This window comes from Aythya marila (assembly GCF_965140915.1).
Source record: "Aythya marila genome assembly, chromosome: 8".
In the NCBI taxonomy this organism is placed as follows: Eukaryota; Metazoa; Chordata; class Aves; order Anseriformes; family Anatidae; genus Aythya; species Aythya marila.
Window position 1 is genome coordinate 20,379,009 of NC_139049.1, and position 21,262 is coordinate 20,400,270.

The window sequence follows — 21,262 nt, forward strand, 5'->3', positions numbered from 1 at the left end:
ATACCAGCAGGTGAGGCATATCTCAAAGGTCCTAACACTTTGCCCTAAAGGATCCCCACAGCTACAGAATCAGTACATATTGTTTATTAGTGATCCTGAAATAATTCCTAACATTTCAGACTAAGGTAACAATCAAATAAAAATACCTACATACAAATATCTGGGGGAAAAAAAAAGAAGAAAAAAAAAAAAAAAAGGCAAGATATAGAAAGGTGGACATTTTGCCTCAAGAATCAGATTTTAAGACCTTGAACCTTGCTCTCTGTCTATGTACACCACAAACAAGCTACAGGTATTTGTCTAATCTCAGTGATGAGCAACCTGTTACTGATGCCTTCTTTGCCTCAGCAGGCTGATTCAGCCTAGGCTGAGACCTTGTTTCGGGATAATGTACTGCCTTATATAGCCTACCCTTTCTTAAGCTCCCTATTAGATTAAAATATTCTCCCACCTTGAGGATTTCCTCAGTCATTAGTCAGAAATAAGATTCACTTTCAACCCAGCAGACTGCCCCTGCCTGCTCTGGAAGCACTAATTACTGCCCAGCAGTGAACAGGCAGCCAGCAACTGCTCACGTCGGCAGCCAGCCACTGCAGAGATCATTGGCATATTGTGAGGCAGCCTGCCCTTTTCTTCCTTCCTGGGCAATACTCAAACCCTACTGTGAAGCTGTCCTGTTTTTTGCTGTTGTGGTGTGGGGTTTTTGTTTGTTTCTTTTGTTGTTGTTTATACGTATATAATATATAAACATTTATAATATATAAACATTTATTATTTATATATATATATAACTTTGAGACAAAACACTAGCAGCAAAACTAACTTTTTTTTTTTCAGGATTCATAGTGTACGTGAGACTAATCACAATCCATGTAACATGTTGGCAGCAATTTGAATACAAACACTTCTATTTGCATTTTCTAAGTATGGATCATCAGAACTTGACCTTGTTTACCTCAGACCACTGATTGTACTGGGCTACTTACATGAAAATGAAATGTACGAACATTCAGGCCTCCTATTTATATCCTCACTGTCCTCCGTTCTACTTTCACAGTTTTTCTGCTGTCAAAGTTGTGAATGGCACTGGTCAGCTTGAATCCACTGTAGGTGGGGGTTGTAGTAAAGCTTATGTTTAGCAACATAGGTTCTCTTTTTGTCATATTAAAAAAATCATAACTCTCAAGATACAGTTTGATAACTTTAATGAGGCTCTGCAATTTACATTCAGTATGTTATAGTACACAAAATATAATAAATCACATATACATATAAACTTTTTGTTTGTTTGTTTTACAAGTTAACCATTATGGACTACACAAGCTACATTTATTCACATAACAAAATGGAACATTGATGAGCTTCATTCACTGATCAAACACCTCAACAATTTACGAGCCAACATTTTTCTGCAGCTGCTAAAACAACTATCTTCCTTAAAGAACAAATAATTTATGTCAATAGATACACTGGCATCACATTCTACAAAATCAAAAGGCCAAATTGAGCACTGACTGAATACTCCCAGATTTCAGCAGAACACACAAGAAGCAACAGTGCTGAGCTTATACCAGCATCAAATGTGTACACATTTTATGAACTATGTGATTGACAAAATAAAACACAGACAAATTCCTTAGGGTAAATAAAGCCATTTCATTTCATTACATGTTTATTTCACCCATATTTTTTTAACCTTTTTAAAATAAAAAGGAAATAACTTTTAAAACAAAAAATGAATTATTTAAATCATTTATTTTCTGACTCAAACTATTCTCATAAACAACATGAATTTGTAGTTAGTGAATAGTTTTGGTCTCTCAAACAGTCTTCTTGGTGAATCAATTTTTAACTACTTAGTCCACATACATCAACAATTTGCAAATGTTGTTACTTGAAGTTAAGTAGGTAAAAATAACATTAGACATTTCTTTATGAAAATAATCCTTCTGCTACAACGTCTCTGATACTGATAATTTTGCTTCTAAAGAAAGTACAGTCACAAAAGCCAACACTTCTTTTAGCAGCATTAGAGGAGCAGGGTATAGTCCTGTGTAAAGTCCTTGTAATTTTCTGACACCTTCAAATATACTAAATGTACTCAGCACTTCAGACACATACCCTGCAAACACTGAGTATGCAGTTTGCTTTCATAAACAGAAACCACAATCACAGCACAGTTCCCTGTAGAGCTGCTCATTTGTTCACACAATTATTTCACATGAGACACACATGACCTTTTACTAATGGAGCCTTACAAGGTACCCCTTATGAGCATTTCAATATACATATTACGAAAACCCTTCAAGAAATTTTCTTCAATTTAGGGAAAAAAAAAAAAAAAAAAAAAAAGCCCTACTCTTTATACAGGCTAACCACAGCTTTATTCTGTTAATTTCAACAAAATGTATTGAAAAGGCTTAAAACTCACCGATAAAACAAAAAATGTAACTGCAAGCAAGCTGAGTTGATCTGCTTCTAACTGTGTTCCCACAGGGAACCTAAAATTTTATCAGTGATTGGAAAGGAACACTTACACTGATGATGTTTGCAGCTCTCCCAAATACTCACGCAACGGTAAATAATTAGGAGGTCAAGTCAAGGAACCAAGCAAACTAGATCATTTAGTACACTGGCCAGAAGCAAAACATCTTTTCTACATTCAACTGGAAAATTCCTTGCTTATAAGCAAAGAATACCCTTAGGTAAAAGGATGATACACTTTACCCTAGGAAGCAGTGACTTTGCAAAGGATTTGGGGGTATTACTGGTAGGTAAAGCTACCCCCTTTAAAAAAACACCTTGGAGATCATTTTCTCACTTTTATGTTTTCTTAAGAATCCTGCTAAGGTAAAGGACTCGGTAGGGGTCACTATAAGGAACCCTGTTCACTTTAGTACCTGGAAGTGAAAAATCCAGGATGATCTATCATTCTACAACCAGTTTTGGAAGGGATGTATGCTAAAGTGAATTAAAACATTCAAGCATATCTGTTGGAGTAACAATGTCAAACAGGTAAGCAACAAGAGCAAATCACTTACAATTCAAAACAAATGCCAAACCACTGAGCCTTAGAATTCATTGTAAGGTATTGCCCGTGTATGAGCACTAATTCCATGCTAGCGTTAGGTCAGAGGTTGGACTCGATGATCTTGAGGTCTCTTCCAATCTAGAAATTCTGTGTGTGTGATTCTGTGTGTGTGATCTCTTCTTACACCATAGTTAACTTTATTGCCCTGTAGAACTGAGTGGCTGTAGATTTATTTGTTTGGAACTTACTGGTGACTCAGATATTGCTGCAACCTTTAAAGAATTCTTGATGGAGCTGAGCTCCCACATGTGTAAGTTTATGATGTGCATGCCACAACATCCCCTCGTGATCTTGTACAGGTTTTTAAGTACAGCTTTCCGGAGAAGAATGTACACCCAGGGATCTAAAATCTGATTCCATGTTGCCATTCGGAGAGCGAAAAGTATTGTTTCACAGGTCTCCTTTGAACGACTTGCATTTATCCCAATTCTGGCCATTGTCACCTGAAAATGGAACATTTTAAAATTATATTAAAAAAAATAAAATAAAAAAATACATTAAGTGAGCATGCAAATAAGTGAAATAATTTCAACATTATCTCTAATATTCACGCCTTAATAAGACTGATCCAGGGCTGGGTTTTTTCAAGGATAGAGGCCACTGTTAGATCAGGACGTTTTTACAAATGGTATTTACTTTTTCACATTTTCCAAGCCTGCATAAAGAATGCAGCACCTTGATTTTATCAAGAAGATTCATACATTTTAAGCTGCAACATAACAAATTTTATTTACACCAGAGAAATACGAGGTTCAGAGGTTTCTAGGAAAATTTAAGCCATGGTGACAAAGACTACCAATAACCCTCTTCTTCCAATGGAGCTACTGAGGGTCTCATTCACCTGTAGAGGCAAAGAAAATGCTGCAACACACGGACAGACATCCACCACCCCTTTAGTTTCCCAGTCCAGCTCAGCAGGATTACTTGTGGCGGAGGATACCCAACAGCTACACCAGCCAAGTACAGCTCTGTAAGCCATGTCTGGCACCCACCTTTGCAGGGCTGCAGCCTGATCTTTGAAACACCAGCCCTACACACAATACTGGGGCTCCTGCCCCACAGAGACCTCTTTTGTAGACTTGCCACCACTGAGGTTTTGTAACCTGAGTTCATGCATGAAGAAAGCCTGACTGTGCAATGCCAGGAATCTGCCAGACAATGGTAAATTATCTCTCTCTATTATTAATGTTAAAAGCACAAGAAGACTTTTTTGGTAGAAAGATGAAACGCTGTGAGGCTTTCAGTTCCAAAGCATTTAAAGTGATACAGTTAAGTAACTAAGAAATTAGATATTTTACAACTGATGTTATGAGTATACTGATTTATTGTGTGACAAGAGGTAGGGCCAGTCTGTACAAGTGCAGAATACTATTTTCCCAAAGAAACACCGTAGGGAAAAAAAATGAATGAAGAGATAAAGAGAAAAAAATATTGCTTAGTTGTTTTTTTTTGCTAAGCAAACCTATTTTTACTTCTTTAAAATGATTCTCTAGGTCCTGTTTGTAGCTTGCAGGTTACCACATCTAGGTATAAACTTCCATAGGGGAGTAGAGTGAATGCATAAAAGACTGTACTTAGTTAAGGATTTGGTTAAGCATTTCTATATGGACATCTGTCATGGCAGAGAAGAGAGCCCACAGAATATTTCTAGGGAAGCTGGTAAGACTGGCAGAGGCACAGCTGGGAACCGGTGCGAGGAGGAGGAGGAATGTCTGAGCACCATGCCAACACAAACAGCTACAAGTCAGTTCCCTGAATCTGCTTTTCACCCCACAACCATTGGGTGCATTCCTCTCTGACATCAGCAGACCACCCAAACTTGGACAACTCCTTTGGCTTCTGCACAGGATGCTTTCTCAGGACAGTCCTGCATTTTATTTATTAGAGGTCCAATACCACAAACCAAACTCAGACGGAGTACTCCTTTCTCATGAAAGTAGGACTGGGCAGCAAATAACAGCACAACAGGGTTCAGACCAACATCCTCATCTGATATATTGGATGCTTGGTTTAATACAGATATCTAGCTTCCTAATCTGCTGCTTGATGTTTCTGTGGGTACTTCAAAATTCCATTTGTTCTTCTTCTCTTGCATTCTGCAAACTTAATAACTGCCAAATCCAAATGAATTAGAATTCATTTGGAATTAATTTCAGTGCCTGGAAGAGGAAGCAGCAGAAGTGGCCATTTAAGAGTAGCTCCATCTGCAATTTGAAAAACTATTGTCGTCTTACATGTTTTCTAGGAAACTTGAGAGATTCCTTTCTATTTAGTATTTGTCACCTCTAAATGAATCTATTCATTTTCTGTTCAACTTGATTATGTATTACCTTAAAGTGCTATCTAATGATAAGATAATTTGATACATAATTTTATGGATTCTGATAAGTGGATAAGCTTCATCCAGGACATTTAAGTCACTTCTTGTGAATACTGGATGTGCACAAAACAATGTATTTGAGTACATGTAGAAAATAGAAACTACAGCTTATTTACATAGCTAATGATTAAGCAAGTCAGCTGTGAATCCCAGTACTGGAAGTATTGAGATAAAATGTTAAAAAAAAATTGTTTCATACAGTAAGTTTTTTCTAAAATTATTTGGGAGTGTAATTCAGAAATTAGAAACTGTTTCCTTTTTTATTTCTATCACTAAAATCAATAGAAAATATTATCCCAACTTTTTAAGTTCTGTGAGGCTGACATTTCTATATAGGCCTGGAATAAGACAGAGAATCTCAGTCAAGCTCCAAGCATGGGTGATTCCTAAGTATTTTTATCCTAAAACACTTGTGCCAGAGCAGCAGCAGTGACAGAGATGTCACCATCACATCATCTCTGGCTATGAAGTGAAATAGCTTTTCTGTTCCTCCAAGCAACTTGCACTGTCCTGGGAGCTCCTCCACATCTGAGACAACACATAAGACTCCAGTCAAATAAAGCCGACTGCACACAAAGAGAGGAGAAAGAGGGGAACATGTCTTGCTACAGCAGCTTTTCTAAAAAAACATCTGATGATTTGTAGAACAAACCCTAAACTCTAGCTGAAGAGGGTTAGAATGAAGCAAGGTCAATATAAATTATTTATATCACACTTTCATATTCATCATTATTTAATTTCACTTTCAAGTCATTTTAAAACTATGAATGATAAAAAGGCTTAATACACTACCATCTCTTTAAAGTGTTTCACTGAATCAAAACATTCAGACAGTCTGTATTTGCTCCCTGGGTGCGAGAAAGTTGTTACTGAACTGGCACAAGTCACCAGCTCAGGAATGGGAACCAGAGCTTGCTGCAATGCTAAGCCAATTTATGAGAGCAGGACCTCCTCTGAAGGCACAGAAATGTATTATTTCTTCTTATTTGACTAATACCACTCAATAATTAGTTCAAAGTGGAGAAACCAATTCAAATAATGATGTGCTTTTCTCCTTTTCTGCAGGTCCATCAGGTTAGTATGATTAAGGAATTGTGTTGTTTGTAGACAGCAGTACACAAGTGGGAAGAAGGAAGAGGCACAACAGGATAGCATCACATCTGGTTGCCTTTGATCTCTACAGCTGACTGTAATATCCATGCAGATCCAGCAGCATGACTCAAAAAGTTAATCCTGTGATGGTAAATAATAAATGTAACTCATGACATTTTCTAACATATTTAGAACTGTAAAAATCCAAATAGCGTTTTGCTGAGTTATACAATGTTTATAAGAATACAGCTGTAATACTTCTCCCTGGCTTATGGAAAAAAAAAAAAAAAAAAAAAAAAAAAAAAAAAAAAAAAAAAAAAAAAAAAAAAAAAAGTATCACATGATATAACCAATACAATTCAAAAACTTTCTTCAGGAAAGTAACAATGAAAGCATCAGTGAAACACATTGACTTTTTAAACCAAGGCCAGCTTGTAAGATACAAAGTTACTCTGATTCATGTTGGTCTTTGCTAGTTTAAGGTAAGACCTGAGAATTCCCTATCCCTATAAATAAATATAAAGAAGTCCAAATTTGTGTCAGGCAAGGACTTGACATTAAACTTCTCCATTCTTTTTTTTTTTAACCTCTTAGGTTTCACTAAAACCAAAGCTTACTTTGCAGGTTCCAAAAAGTCAGATGGAAAAGTTTTAAAAACATTTTGAAATCATTGACTTCTACAACTGCATCTACCATCAGAGAACTGTCACTTCCCTTAGAGACAGAGCTCAGTGCAACAAACTTAAAAAAAATAATAATAACTCCAGTGTTTCACACCACTCTCCAAATATAAACAGAATGTCTTTAATTTCCCTTCCAATTGGATTTCAATTAGATGAGAACAACTAACAAACTAAATGGCAGTGTTGCTTAGTCACATTCCTGTTAATACTCAAGGACAGCCAGTCAAAACAAGAAGCAGACTTTAAAGCTAGTTAGGAAATAAGGCAAAGTGTAGAACTACTTTGATGCACTTCAGCTCATAAGCTCTAAATCCATGTTCTATCCTTGACTTCAGGAAATTGGATAAAAAACCGTCACCAAGAGATTGATACGGAAAGCAGAGCAGACAGGCAATTCTTGTTATTTGCAAACAAATATCAGAAATTCTCTTCCTCTGTAGGTCAACCTCTAGTCTCCATTTCTCTGTGGGAACCTTGCAGACCCTCCTAAACCTCTTCCTCTTTCTTTGGATTCCAGTTAAAGCATTTCTGAGAATTTCCATCAATGTAGGGAAGTCCATTTTTTTTCCCAGTATTTGCAGAGTACTTTTATCACTGCCATCAATGCCTATGTTGAACCCAGAGGTGCACGTCCCCTTCTCCTAAACCACACAGGTGGTATTCTGACTGTGTTCCTCTCCATGGATACAAAAGCATATTTAATTTTGTATTTAATTATAACAAAATAAAAATAGTAAATAATAATAATAATAATTTTGAACTTCCAGAAGTTTTTGGAACTTCCATTATTCATACATGCACACATGCACTGTGGATGTTTGCTATCCAGAAGCTCAGCTCCATCTGACTTTGCTCTATAATCACTCCTTGCTGAAGACATTCAGTTCTTCTGGGCTTTCCACTCTCCTCAATCAGGCTCAGGTCTGCAGACTTACAAGTTTATCACATTCTATTACTGTGCCATTAGAGTCAGTGGGATAATTTCTCCATCTGTGTTTTTACAGCTTCATGCCAAATGTTTATGTATGACAATATAATTTCTGAGTAAACATTTGGAAACATCATTTGAAATGAGATTTTTATGTATGCAAGACTTTATCAAAATTACTGAACAAAATATAAAGTGCCATGACATTATACTCACTCTTTATATTTTATTAACTGCCTTTGGCATGATCATGTCCTATATAAGGCAAAAATGCAATTATGAAGTAAGCTTCATAAAAAGAAGGATTTTGGTGTGCACAAGCTAGAAAGCATTAACTGAAATTTGAGCTTTTATATTCTGACAACTTTTCCTTTGGAGGCTGCATCTGTTTTACAGTAATATATATTCAGCTTGGGCTCGAACAAAAGATTCCAGGCCACTTCTTCGTTTCTCCAAAAGAATCCAGATAATTTCAATCTGGGATTGATGGTTCTTTTTCCTTCTCTCCTTTCCTCCTCCTCAAAATTACAAATATTTTGCTTCAACTAGCTGACAATGTAATTACTCTAGCAGCTTAATTGATTAACTTATCTGAACAGAGAGAACAATGAATATGGATAGGGAAAAGTTTAGCACTGAAAAGAATAAATGAAATAATGAAAATTATGAATATATTATTATTATATTAAATAATAATTGAATAATAATTTAATAATAATTTTGTTATTATTAAAATAATGAAAAATGAAATTTCACTTCATAATGAAAAGACATAGTATCCATATCAAAGTCAAATAAACAAGCTGTTTCTTGAGCTGCATATTTTAAAGCTACAAAAAAGCCTGCCTCCATAGGGCAAATAATGTATCGCTGCCTAACAAGACATATAACAAAAATCTCTTGCACAGAAAATACATTTTACAGATAAAATGAAAATATTCTTTACTCAGTAACACTGGAACTTTACAGGACAACTGCTATGTCTTCTGGGACCAGAAAACAATAGAGTATTTCTAATAAAGACCATCCTGAGGGGAAAAAAAATCTAACAAAATAAGTATTTAGAGTAAAGACTATATGTATTCAAAATCCAGCCATTATTCCATTAGGGTCAATTGGGAAAAGCTTCAAAGCCAGGAACTAGCATATCACTTCTTTTGTACTCTCTGCTTTTTCAGGTTTTCACATGCATTTGGAAAATAATCACATTTTTATTGGTTAAATAAATATTCTGTTTTGGAAGGAAGGAAGGAAGAATGACAACACTTAATATTGTGGAGGAGGGAGAGAGTTGTGTAAATACAGAAAAATGAGACAGTATACAACCTATAGGAGGAAAAAAGAGCTGCAGAGATTCACAATTATAGAATGAATTCAGCATTTAACTACTGTAATGCACAGGATCAAATCCATGGCTTAGAAGCGGACTGACGTTTCCAACATTACTACACTGTTACTTTTGTCTAACAATCCAAGAATTAGGCTGAATTCTCCAAGGATTCCTTGGACTCATCACTCCATGGTTTCAGAGGAATGGCATATACACACAGGCTTTCAAGGCAAATACCACTAAAACAAAAGATATCCATACATACTAGAAGCATGATAAGAAGGGATTCCACAGTGAGTCAGTCACACCACACAGTGGCCTCTTCACCTCTTCTAGAGCTCAGACATGCAGTGGCATTGAAGTGTCATTATGCCTGCAATACCTCAAGTAATGACAAATCTAAGAAAGAAATGAACTTGTCTACCAGTTAAGTTAGACCTTCAGGTTAATAGTCTGAGAAATCACAGTGCTGATTACACAGGTGTTGGGGAAAAGAAAGAAAAAAAAATGTTAACTTGTAATTATATTTTATGCATGTTTATGTTTACGATACGTACAGCATATCCAGTGGAGAAAAAATAGATCTTTTTAAATACAGACTGGAGTACTTGTTGTTTAATGACTTGTACTATCTGATTTGCAATATTTGCAGATCTGGCTGGAGGCAAAAGAAGATGTGATATGTTCCCTTATTCCTACAAAAAAATATGTAACTTTACTAAAGCAACTTATTCTATATACATGTATCACTCTGTAGAAGTGCACTGACAAGCTATGAACTGAAATATCAGTGCTAATGAATTAGTATTACATTTACCATGTTGGAAAGTTTAATTTTGAATATTTTTATTTTTACTTTTGGCAAATAAATTATAAGGGATTTCTGTGCAGTTGGATGACCTTTAAGGTGGAGATAGAAGAAAAAAAATCTAATCTCCATTTAAGAGTGATTTATTTCTCACTACTTCTGCAAACCCATGCTCCTGGTAAACATACATGACTATTAAGTACATTCATTTATATTTCTAACACACTAATATATTGCAAACCCTAAAACAAATTGCTATCACTTATATGGACCCTTACCTACTTCCTGCTTCATCTCCTTGTTTTAACACCATTCTGCACACTGGGGAAGATGGGAATGCAGCTGTCCACATCCCCACTGGAGCAACAGTCTTCCTCCCCACATCCTCACATCTTAATGTTGGTCATAACTTGGGTGCTGAGGTTGGTCACAGGCAGACTTGCTACATCCTTTACATCCTCACTCCCGTAACTTCGGGTTGGCCATGCCGCACAGGCACAGTGAGCTAGCATGTGGTTCAAGCCACCTGAGACAGCTGGCAGCACGTGGGACTGGGATGGCAAGCAGCTGGAGATCAGTCATTAACTTCTGGTTCTCCAGTGACAAATTCTTAGTGTCTGGGAATCTACTAGTGAGGCCCTATTTTCTTTAAAAACTGTTTTGGACATATTTCACAGCATCTGAAGCTTCAGCTTCTTGCAGGCAACCATGCAGAAACAGCTCCAGTGCTGTTGAAACCTGTGCTTTGGCACACACAGCTCTTCATGGGGTTCATAAAAAAGAGGCACTAAGAAAGAGCTTAGAGCTGCTCTCCACTCCTCTCCTGCTCTGTTTGCAAAAGATAAATAGGAATCCTTCAGCAGGAGGCAGTGCTTTACCTCCAAGACAGCTCAGGTTCATTCACCTCATCAGCAGTTTCACCTCATTCAATAGGAGAATAAATCCAAAAGAATGAACTGCAATTCCTCAAACTTCACTGTAACTACTGGTGTAAATGATTTTGGCAGTGTTCTGCTACCTGACCATTACGATATGCAAGATTCACAGATCCCAACATGGTATTGTGCTCCTGTTCTGTGAACTGTAGGCACTATACACGCATACACCTTCCTTTCTCAGGGAGTTTATAACCTAAGTAACCAGCTGTAATTTAGCTATTTCTGAATATTTAAATGTAAAATTTAAGTCTTAAGAGCAGGCGAAACAAGAATGAAAAGACCTGAATTAGAATTGCTCTATTTTCAAGCTAAACAGCCTATTTCCCAGAAGTGGATCCGAACAACGCATTCTCTCAGACATCAACAGGTTCTGTATTACTACTGAGTTTGCAGAAGTAGTGAGTGGGTTTGCAGACATAGTGAGAAATAAATCACTCTTAAATGGAGATTTTTTTTTCTTCCATCTCCACCTTAAAGGTCATTCAGCTGCACAGAAATCCCTTATATCCCAATATTATATCCCAATAACTTATGCTAGAAAGCATATATAATCACCATGAAGAACTTTACATCTTGAATTAACACCATAATAACACAACAAATATCTCACAAATACAAGAATGTATATTGGACACTGAAGTCTGTCCTGTTAAACCTGGTGAGTACAGAAAAGTTTCTGGAGTTTTTCCATGTGAGTGTATTTGTCCCAGAGACTTTTCAGCAACAAGTTTACCATTTAAAGGCTTCTGATAATCAGGAGAAAGACCTTTCCTAAAATAACAATCCAAAAATGGTTATGCAGTGTATGATATTTTCCAAAAACGGTTATGCAGTGCACGATATTTTCAAGCAAGAAAGGCCTGAATAAGTGTCATACCTAAGAAACAGAAAGAATCCACTCATATCAAACAAAACTGGAAAGTATCTCAGATTGACTTATTTTTCAGTATCAATCACAGCATCTGAAAATTTTTGTAACTGAATAAAGAAGGGGAGATTAGGAATAGTAATTTGGCTGAGGTTTTCAGAATTTTATTTTTGAGATGGCAACTTGCAAATTAAAAAAAATAAACATCTGTGATAGTCACTGACATCTATCTGGAATTAAATGTTCCCATTTTAAACTTCATGGTTTAATACTGTATACATAATATGAATTTAAAAATCAAGCGGCAAGCAATTCTGAAAGCAAAACAGTACCCCGTTGTTTTGAAAATGCAATGTTTTCACACAGTTGGAATCCTGCCTTCTGTATTTTATCTCTCCAAAGCAAATCAACCTCATTGCATTCTGATGGCATTGCATTTTCAGAAGAAGGCTTTACATAAGTCTTTCTAAACAGCACAAGTAAACATAAATAACAAAAACTATAATTATGCTTCTCCAAAAGTCTCTAGTAAAGGACGATCTGTCAGCCTCAGCTCTTCTTCCTTTCCTCATTCCCATCCCTACCACAGGACAATATGCTGTCTACTTTCCTTTTCTTCTCCAGAACTTCTTTATTGTTGAGAGAATATTTCAGCAGCTCAACTCCCTGACTTCTGCGAGAAGGAGGTAAACATTTATATTTGCATTACAAACATAGCCACATTTAATACATTTTCTAAGTGTCTATGATAAACTAAGCCTCGGCCCACAGTTAAAAACATTTTTAAAAAATGAATCATAATTCTCAGAAAGGCAAAGACCTTAACAGCTCTACAAACTGTAAAAGGTGAACACAGGCACAGACCAACTCTGAACACTGAAATAGTAACTTTCAAATCCAGTATCATTTATGTGGGCATACTCTTCAGTATGACGACTCTTCAGTGTTCCTTTTCCCACAATCTCATTAATCTCTAAATCAGCAATTTATTCCAGAATATATTTTGGGCCAGAATGTTTGGAATGGCACAGTAACATTTCAGCGATACAACCTTGAGTATCAGAAAGTCATTCAGAAAAACTCAAGCAAGAATAGTAATTGAACTTGCACAGTGTTAAGACATATTGAAAAATTTGGCAAGCAACTAAAACATCACAATATCAAGAAGAGTGAGAGCCCTTATCCTAGCATGTGGTATGTTTTTCCCTGAGATTGTAACTTTTACAATGGCATTCAAAGCTACAAAATTAGCTGAAAGTCTTTTAGAGTATCTCCTTCAGTCTTCAGAAACAGATGACTGAAAATTGAAAGCCTAATTTATTCTTCCAATGACCACTCTCTTTGTTCACAGTGCCTGTGCAGACACAGCAAGCTCATGGTGGCTGCAGCTTTGACCAGCAACTTATATTGCCAGTGGCTGTGTAAGACAGAGTGCCCGCACAGCAGCCACCCAGGAGATCCAGCAAGCTGTCCCATGCACAGCCAATAGGCAGGGCACGGACCTGCATCTTGGGACTTGTGTGTGCTGCTGCTTGGCCGCATTTCCCAATTATGAAAATCACCAGCCAGAGAGCACAAGAGAACTTTTATGTAAATATTTTGCTGTGGAGACGATACAATTAGAAATAACTGAAGGCAAACACACAGCATTAATAAAGCAACAAGCCTCTATAAATGATCTCCATTGTGTATATAATTACATGTAAGTATAAAGGAAATTCAAACTGACAATTTATAAGAGAATAAGGGATACTTCAAGGGTAACATAGGTATAAACTCCTACAGTAGTGTCACTGTGCATATATAGATATGACTACACATACAAAAATATTAAGATGAGATGCACAGAGGATTGCCATGTACAGCAAAGTGTCTTACACTATATGTAACTATGTGGCCTAGAATTCAGTTAGTATAAAACCTGCAACCCATCAGCCTCCTTTATCATGTATCAACCCTGAGCTTGTCTCAGGACCTGAAATACCTGGTAGAGCAACTGGGGCTGTGAGGTCAGGGTAAGGATATTGCACCAAGTGCTAATTAGCGCAGCACTGCCCTTCTTGCCTCCTCCAGCAGCATGACCACTAAGGCTGGACACCTAGGTTGGACTGATTCAAAAAAATAGAAGCTAAATGAAGCCCTACATGCACAACCACCAAGCCTCATTGCATATGACAATCTGAAGACAAGAACTCAGAACAAGTTTAGAGAAAAGCAATTAGAATAAAAAATTGGAAAGGTAAGAGATGACATGAGAAATGATGGCTAGAAATTAATCTAGGCAGTAAAAAAACAAAAAAGCAACTGACTGAGAGCTGATATAATCATATGAAATAAATAGCTGAAATCTTTAAAAAAAAAATAACAGGAGCAGCTATTTTTTGAGTTAGAGGGGAGGTAAAACTAGAAAGAAATGATTCAGGTAGGTGCATAGAAAAAAAGATCTTAACAAAAATAATTTAAATTTAAAGGTAATACTAATTTTCTCAGGCTATGTTCCAAACATGAAAAAGAATTTTCTCCATATCATAATTTATTCCTGTAGACAAATTCACTCTTAAATAAACCCCTCCTGTCTGTAATTACAGCAAATTCATCTTGCTTCCCCAAAAACAAAACTTAAAATGTGTTTATCCCTTGAGCCCCACAGAACTTGATGTACGAAAGTCAGAATCTGCTGATGTGAACGTAGCTCCAAAACCAAGCTGTTTCATGACAGGCCAGACATCAAAACACTGCCAAAAGATCGGATTTATAAAACAATGTTTCATCAGCAATGCTTGTCACAAAACACTCCAGTGCAGCTATTCACTTTGGGAATCCAAGCCCTAGGAACTACATCTATCCAACAAAATTCATGTATCCTTAGCAAAGGACTAAGACTAGCAAGGATGAAAAAACGATTGCTTACTACACAGAGAGGTTGATGTCACTATCTTCAGAACATATTTTCCTGGAATTACCCATCACAAAGCTAAATGATTTGGACTGTTAGAATAAATGTGCCTCTGTGAAACACTGACCACACGGACTATCAGAAAACTCATGAATTTCACTAGCTTTGTCAGTTTCCTGCCCCTTTCAACTCCTCAAAAGGAGATAAATGTTTCCCTGTAAAGGAAGAAACAGGTTGGTAACCTCAGCCAGCAGATCCCTCACTGTCTGCTTTTAAGAATTATGGAGGAAATTAAGGAGTAACATTGACTCTGTGGACATTCCTCTTCTCACCTTGGTATTCCATTAAGGAAGGATTCCCACTCAGTGGCAGAAAACTTGAGAAAGCTGTCTGTTTTGAGATGCAAACAACACAAGAGAAAACTTCAGAAAATAAATCAGAAGGAAATCCCTGTCCAACAGGCCCAGCCAGAGATCCGCATGACCCATACAATGGGCTCCATTTCTGAAACATACTCCAGATCTCCAGGAGTCTTAAAACAGAGGTGGTGATAGATTATAATATATTTTAACATATAATATTAAATTGTATTTAAATATGAAAGTACTAAAATACCAAAACATCAAAACAAGTTCATCACCACTGAACAGGTGCAGAAGTCAAGCTCAGTTCCACACCAGACACCATAAAGGATGATTCGGGGTCTAATGTTATTTAAAGGTGATTTTAGCACAGGGCAGTGATTGAATACATAGCTCCACTTGAAAAAAATACATATAAAATAAAATGTAACAGTAAAGAAAATCTGCACTGGATTACAATATTGGATAGACTTTTGGTAGCCGTGCATATATGAAAATTGACACAACACCAGACTAGACTAAAAACAGAAGGAAAATAAACAACCCAACCCCCCGTCAGATGGCGAATCACACCAAATAAATCTAAATTTTTGTATCTGCAAACCACATGTGGCATAAACTGTATTGCCTTCCTCTGCTTTCTCTTCCAAATGTTTGTTTGATTTCTAATAGCTTTGGTTAGATTGAGGCAGTTCACTCTCAAATAAGGTTTTATTGTACATAAACAATATATGTATATAAACATATTTTATTATAGATGACTCCATTTGTAGAGAGCATGGGTAGAATTCTCAAAGATTGACACTAACTTCTAGATTTCACGTTGAGAAAAAAATCATACAAGCAAATGGATGTAAAATTAACATGAATTTAGATACTTTGAGAAATAATTGCAACTATGGATGCCTGATCATATTTCTTTCAAGAAATACTTATATAGGTATATCCTGAATAAATTATGGAATCTAAACCATTCATTTCACAAATCAAAAGCCCTGAGAGATTTCATATAAATAGGATGTGTAGATCTGGATCAGCAACCCATCATAAACTATATGCCTTAACAAATTCTAGATCTCTGCTGTAGTAGGTTCTTGGCAAAACTTTATTCCACGGAATCTGCATGCTCCACTCCTGTCCAGTAAAGCTTGCTCTGATGGCACAGTGCTTACAATTCTCTTTCTATTCAGTGATCAGAATGCTATCAAAACCAAGTAAAATTTGTAATTCAGAGACTTAGCTATGATGCATACTCTACGATCCTAATAGCTAAGAAAGGTAATACCACAAAGGACTAGCTCACTGTTGTTGCATTTCCCAGACTTTCCAAATCTATGACTAACACTTTGTTTGCTTCCTCCAAACTTTGTTTCAAGATCTAAATCCAACGTGTTGCACTGTGATTTTATTAAAGACCGTCAAGATTTAAAATATATGGTTTTATAATTAATAAAAATTGAAAGGTATAAAAAAATTGCCAAAACCAAACTGTGTAGCTACAATTCTGTGTTCCTTCAAATGTTGAACAAAATAACTCTTTTGAATGAAAAACAGCTATAGCTCTTTTGACAAACAAAGTGCAACCTTTAAGGACAATTATTTTACAGGAAAATAAATGTCAGTGGAGGATAAAATACTGTTTTGCCATGAAAAGTAAAGCCACCCCTTGAGTCACTTTTCTTGATAACCTAACCATTCTGTGGCTTGCCACAAATGAATTTCAGAGTATTGGAAGTTACTTTAAGAAAGCTCATTACATAAGTTTTCTGCACTGCTCAGATGACTTTGTTTATCCTGTGTATCCAACAGTCAGGACACTGACAAAAGCTAACGTGAATTTAAACTACGTTGTAGAGCAAGTCTAGAAAAATCAGCAGAGAAGCAGGGGCAATTCTGTCGCTGTTCAACATGAGTGACAGAGGTTTTGTGCATTTCAGAGAGGCAGACATATCCCAACACTCACCTTCACGTCCTTGGTACTGGGTTAATTGGCTACTACCTGCCAGATATACCCAATTGCTTCAGCTAAGCCATTATCAGTAGCTAATTTAGAACCAGTTCAGGTACCTCCACACTATACCATAGCCAGTCAGTAGATGAGATACAGCTGGAGCTGATTCTGATCTCAAATTTAAATTTCTATTTTTGTAAATCTGTAACTAAATTTGCTCCTCGTTCACATCAGAGGAAAACTATGGGACACTGTTTCTAGGAAACAAAATTAAGATTTAATATTACTTGTGACTTAGCCTCTCTTACTCTGGAAAAAAAAAAAAAAAAAAAAAAAAAAAAAAAAAAAACATCAAACTGCTTCAGTCAGGTTTACTAGAGTAAACAGTCATTTTTCCATACCGCCTTCATAATGCCATCATGCCACAGAAGCCGTCAAATTCTTTCCCGTATCATAATCCCATTTCCTTTAACACTACTCACTGACAGAGCACACAGTATCCCGAGCAACACTTACCACTTTGGAAGAGTCACAGCATTTACCAGCAAGCAGTCCTAAGTTACAACCGGGACAGCTGAGAAAGAGCCCTAAGTGCACAGAGAAGTTTTGCCCATGATCTATCCAGATTACAAACCCAGCTTGATTAGGTCTAAACCAAATTTTTACATTAACCCACTGCCAACCCCTTTTTTTTTAACATAACTCTTAAACAAAGTTCTTAATATCCCGCTAACAGAGTGGAGGATTTTTATGTTCTGAACTGTTATCTTCTGTAACACATTTCACAAGTAGCAGTAAACTGTAATAATAACAATGAATAGACTACCATAAATAAAAAAAATTGATAGGAAGACTAAACAGAATTACCACTCCAAGATTTCACTGAATTTTTGGCCAACCTCAATATTTGCTTTAAGTTATTCTACCACCACTCTGCTACCACTGTCTGCTTCACAGCACTGGAAATAAAGCCTTCAGAGTCCCTGCACATTTTGTTTGTTCAATCTATTCTACTCTTGATCAGAAGTGATGAATAATTATTATTTTTGTTATAGATGCATAGGTACATATGTCACGGGTAATATGCTGTAAAATTAATACATTAAAATGTGAATGGATCTGTTATCGCAGCTAAAGCACCTTTAAACCTGGAGATAAAAAGTATAAGTTTTAGACAGTGATGTGCATTAAAAATTGGCAAACACATTAGGCTCTTACCAGGAATGGACTCCAGCAAATGCAAGAAACACACATTATAGCCAAGAGCTGAATGATCATTTCAAAATGATGAGATCTGCCTTGTCTTTGTTGACTTTTAAAATTGACCCTTAAGAGGGTAATTCCTGTGACAGCATTGCACAAGAATGAAATAGCAAGGGCCAGTAACCCAAGGCAAGAAAAAAGTAAGAGATAAAATCTGTCTTCCCAGTCCTCAACATGTTCTGTTTTATAGAAGCACCAGGTCCTCGATGCTTGAATTTGATAGGCTCTAAACCTAAGAATAGGCAGCAAAGCTATAAGAACAGCAAAAAGACATACCATAGTCAACATCATTTTCACATGTTTAGAAGTCATTTTTGTAGAATGAAATATTGGCTTAGTGACTCCAATGCAACGTTCAACAGCCATCACGCTGCCCAGGAAGAGCGGGCACAAACCAAAGAAAACCATGCAGATGCCAAAAACGCTACAAAGAATGTTGGACTGGTTAAATCGAATCCAGTCTTTGTCCGACGCATACACAAACACTGCAATGGCTCCGTTGATGAGGTGGCCAAAGAGATCTGTGATGACCAAGCCACTAGCAAGAAGCAAAAAGGATGCTTTTGATTTCTGTCTAAATCTCTGGTATGCTTTCATGAGAATTGCTATTGCAAGACTGTTGGACAAAATTCCCACTGTCATGAAGATTATTGAAAAGAAAACCGAAATCTTCTTCTCCGTGTGGCAGGTTGTGTTTTTTAAGATTCCAAATCCAGCCAGCCCAGGTGATTTTGAACTGTTCATGGTTAGGAGAGGAGAGGTAGTGCTCAAAACATTTCAGCAGTCTTGCAATCAAAAGGCATCTGTAATATTAAAAAAAAAAAAAAAAACACAGAGTGTAAGAGGCATGCCACTGTTCCAATGACATTTGAAACAGAAAATCCATAATGTTAGTCTGTGGTACGAATCTAATTTTCCTGTTTTCTGAGTGATATGATATATCATCATATTTTAGTGCAGCAGCCACAGGATAAAACAATTCTCTGCACACATGATACAATACAAATGTAGTTTACAGTATTTTCTGCAAGCCTATTATGCAGATAATGTATGCCATATATATAATGCACATGTACATGTAATCCGAGAAATCATCAATACATTACTGTGGTTAAACTACATATATAAAGAAACGTTTTTGTAACATACTCCTAGAATGAAAATATTTATCAACCCAACCACAGTCAAAAGTGAAATACTCCAACTAGAGTGTTATGAGATGCTAATCACACTCTGTTTTTCTTCCCTCACTGTTAAGCATTTATTTTCAAAACAATGTCCCAACATCTTCCAAGTAATTCTCCTCTCACAACTCAACGTTTTAAAGCTTTAACATAACCGGTCCTGAAGTCCCCAGCTTGCTCGCTGAATTACCAGTGTGCACCGCAGCCGACCTCTGATACCGAAGCCAATTCTGCGAGCTACTTTACGCCTTATCTCTCATCTCTACTCTCAGGACATTCCTGATGGCAAAAACTTCCCACGCAGAAAGGAGAAAAAAAAAAAAAAAAGCAGGCGTTAGTAAGGCAGCGAAGTATCTCAGTCACTGAGCCAGTCCGACGAAGCCGGCTAAGCCCACGGCACCCGCGTCTCCGGCGTTACAGGCTGCTCAAGGGGGGTGCAGCCGGCAACCCCCCAGCCCAGCGCCTTCCTCGCCTACCTCCCCGCAGCGCCCTGCCAGCGTGGCGACACCGCTGACAGAGGTGACAGAGTGACAGCAATGACAGCGGTAACAGCGAGCCTCCCGAGCACGTGGAAGGGCTGCTCCCACCGCAGCGCCCCTTCGCCCCCAGCAGCGCCTTAAGTGCGCGGCGCCCCCGGGCGGGGCGAGCCCACCACGCCGGGCACCAGCGCCACAGGCAGCCCCGGACACCGACACCGCCTCCCCGCCGTCCCCGACACCGACTGCCGCGCACCGCTCCTACACGATCCCGGTGCCGGTGCTGATCCCGGTCCCGGTCCCAGTCTCGGTGCCGGTGCTGCCGCCCCTCACCTCCGTTCCTTGGTGCCGGCAGAGGCGCGGCGGAGCAGCGCGGTGCCCCCCGGCCCGCCGCCGCCGCCGCCGCCCGCCCGGCGCCGCCCGCCTCCCGCCCTCCCTCCGCCTCCCCTCCCGGCCTCCTTTCCCTCCTTCCCTTCCTCCCAGCAGCTCAGGGTTGCAGTTTCCCAGCCCCTCTGGGCTGCTCTGACAGCCCCTGCTCTCGTCCGGGCACCGGGAGCCCCTCGGCTCAGGCCTCACCCCTGTGAGGCTGCGACCGGCCCCCAGGTCGGAGCAGGGCAGATGGAGGAGAGCGGCCCTCCTGCGCCAGCCAGCACGGAGCAGGTGCTGCCTCGCTGTGCCCCGCTGCAGAGAGGGCTCCGGTGACGGGGACCGGGCTGCCTTGTTATGTCACAGCACCAGGGGACGAGGCCACGCGGCAAGATCACCACAGGAGGTGTTGCCAGCAGTGCTGCAGCCACAGCAGCAACAGCTCATGGGGCAACCGACTTCTGTTACCAGCGAGGTGTCCCTTCACTTTCCACACAATTCTTCCCAACCATCCCTTTCACCGGTGCACAGGGAGCTCAGGAGGGGGCAGCCCCCAGGAAGTCGGCCATGGAATGCAGATGTGCACATTACAAAACACACGGCCCTCACACCCACCAGATCACGCCGAGCTGACAGTGTTCCTGGG

The 21,262-nt window shown here is 38.4% G+C and overlaps 1 protein-coding gene across 8 annotated transcripts; it reads right to left on the reverse strand.

Annotated features, from left to right (window-relative positions):
• Nucleotides 1-1,207: 1,207 nt before the first annotated feature.
• Nucleotides 1,208-20,853, reverse strand: PTGFR (prostaglandin F receptor). Of its 8 annotated transcripts, none has more exons than XM_082765834.1 (4): nucleotides 20,827-20,853; nucleotides 19,965-20,066; nucleotides 18,546-19,393; nucleotides 1,208-3,534 (listed from the first exon to the last, which is right to left on the reverse strand). In XM_082765834.1, exons 3-4 carry the CDS (start codon nucleotides 19,332-19,334, stop codon nucleotides 3,229-3,231), a joined length of 1,095 nt encoding a protein of 364 aa, XP_082621960.1. In that variant the 5' UTR covers nucleotides 19,335-19,393; nucleotides 19,965-20,066; nucleotides 20,827-20,853; the 3' UTR covers nucleotides 1,208-3,228. The 8 variants fall into 8 exon arrangements, with proteins under 8 accessions (XP_082621960.1, XP_082621959.1, XP_082621958.1 ...); XM_082765833.1 differs by lacking the exon at nucleotides 20,827-20,853 and adding an exon at nucleotides 20,507-20,522; XM_082765832.1 differs by lacking the exons at nucleotides 19,965-20,066; nucleotides 20,827-20,853 and adding an exon at nucleotides 20,507-20,634.
• Between the last annotated feature and the right edge of the window lie 409 nt (nucleotides 20,854-21,262).

Excerpts from the sequence above, each read along its gene's own strand:
- PTGFR (XM_082765834.1), bottom strand. The coding sequence starts at position 19,334 with ATGAACAGTTCAAAATCACCTGGGCTGGCTGGATTTGGAATCTTAAAA. Across the intron at positions 3,535-18,545 it reads TTTGCTGGAGTCCATTCCTG|GTGACAATGGCCAGAATTGG; the intron begins GTAAGAGCCTAA and ends TTCCATTTTCAG.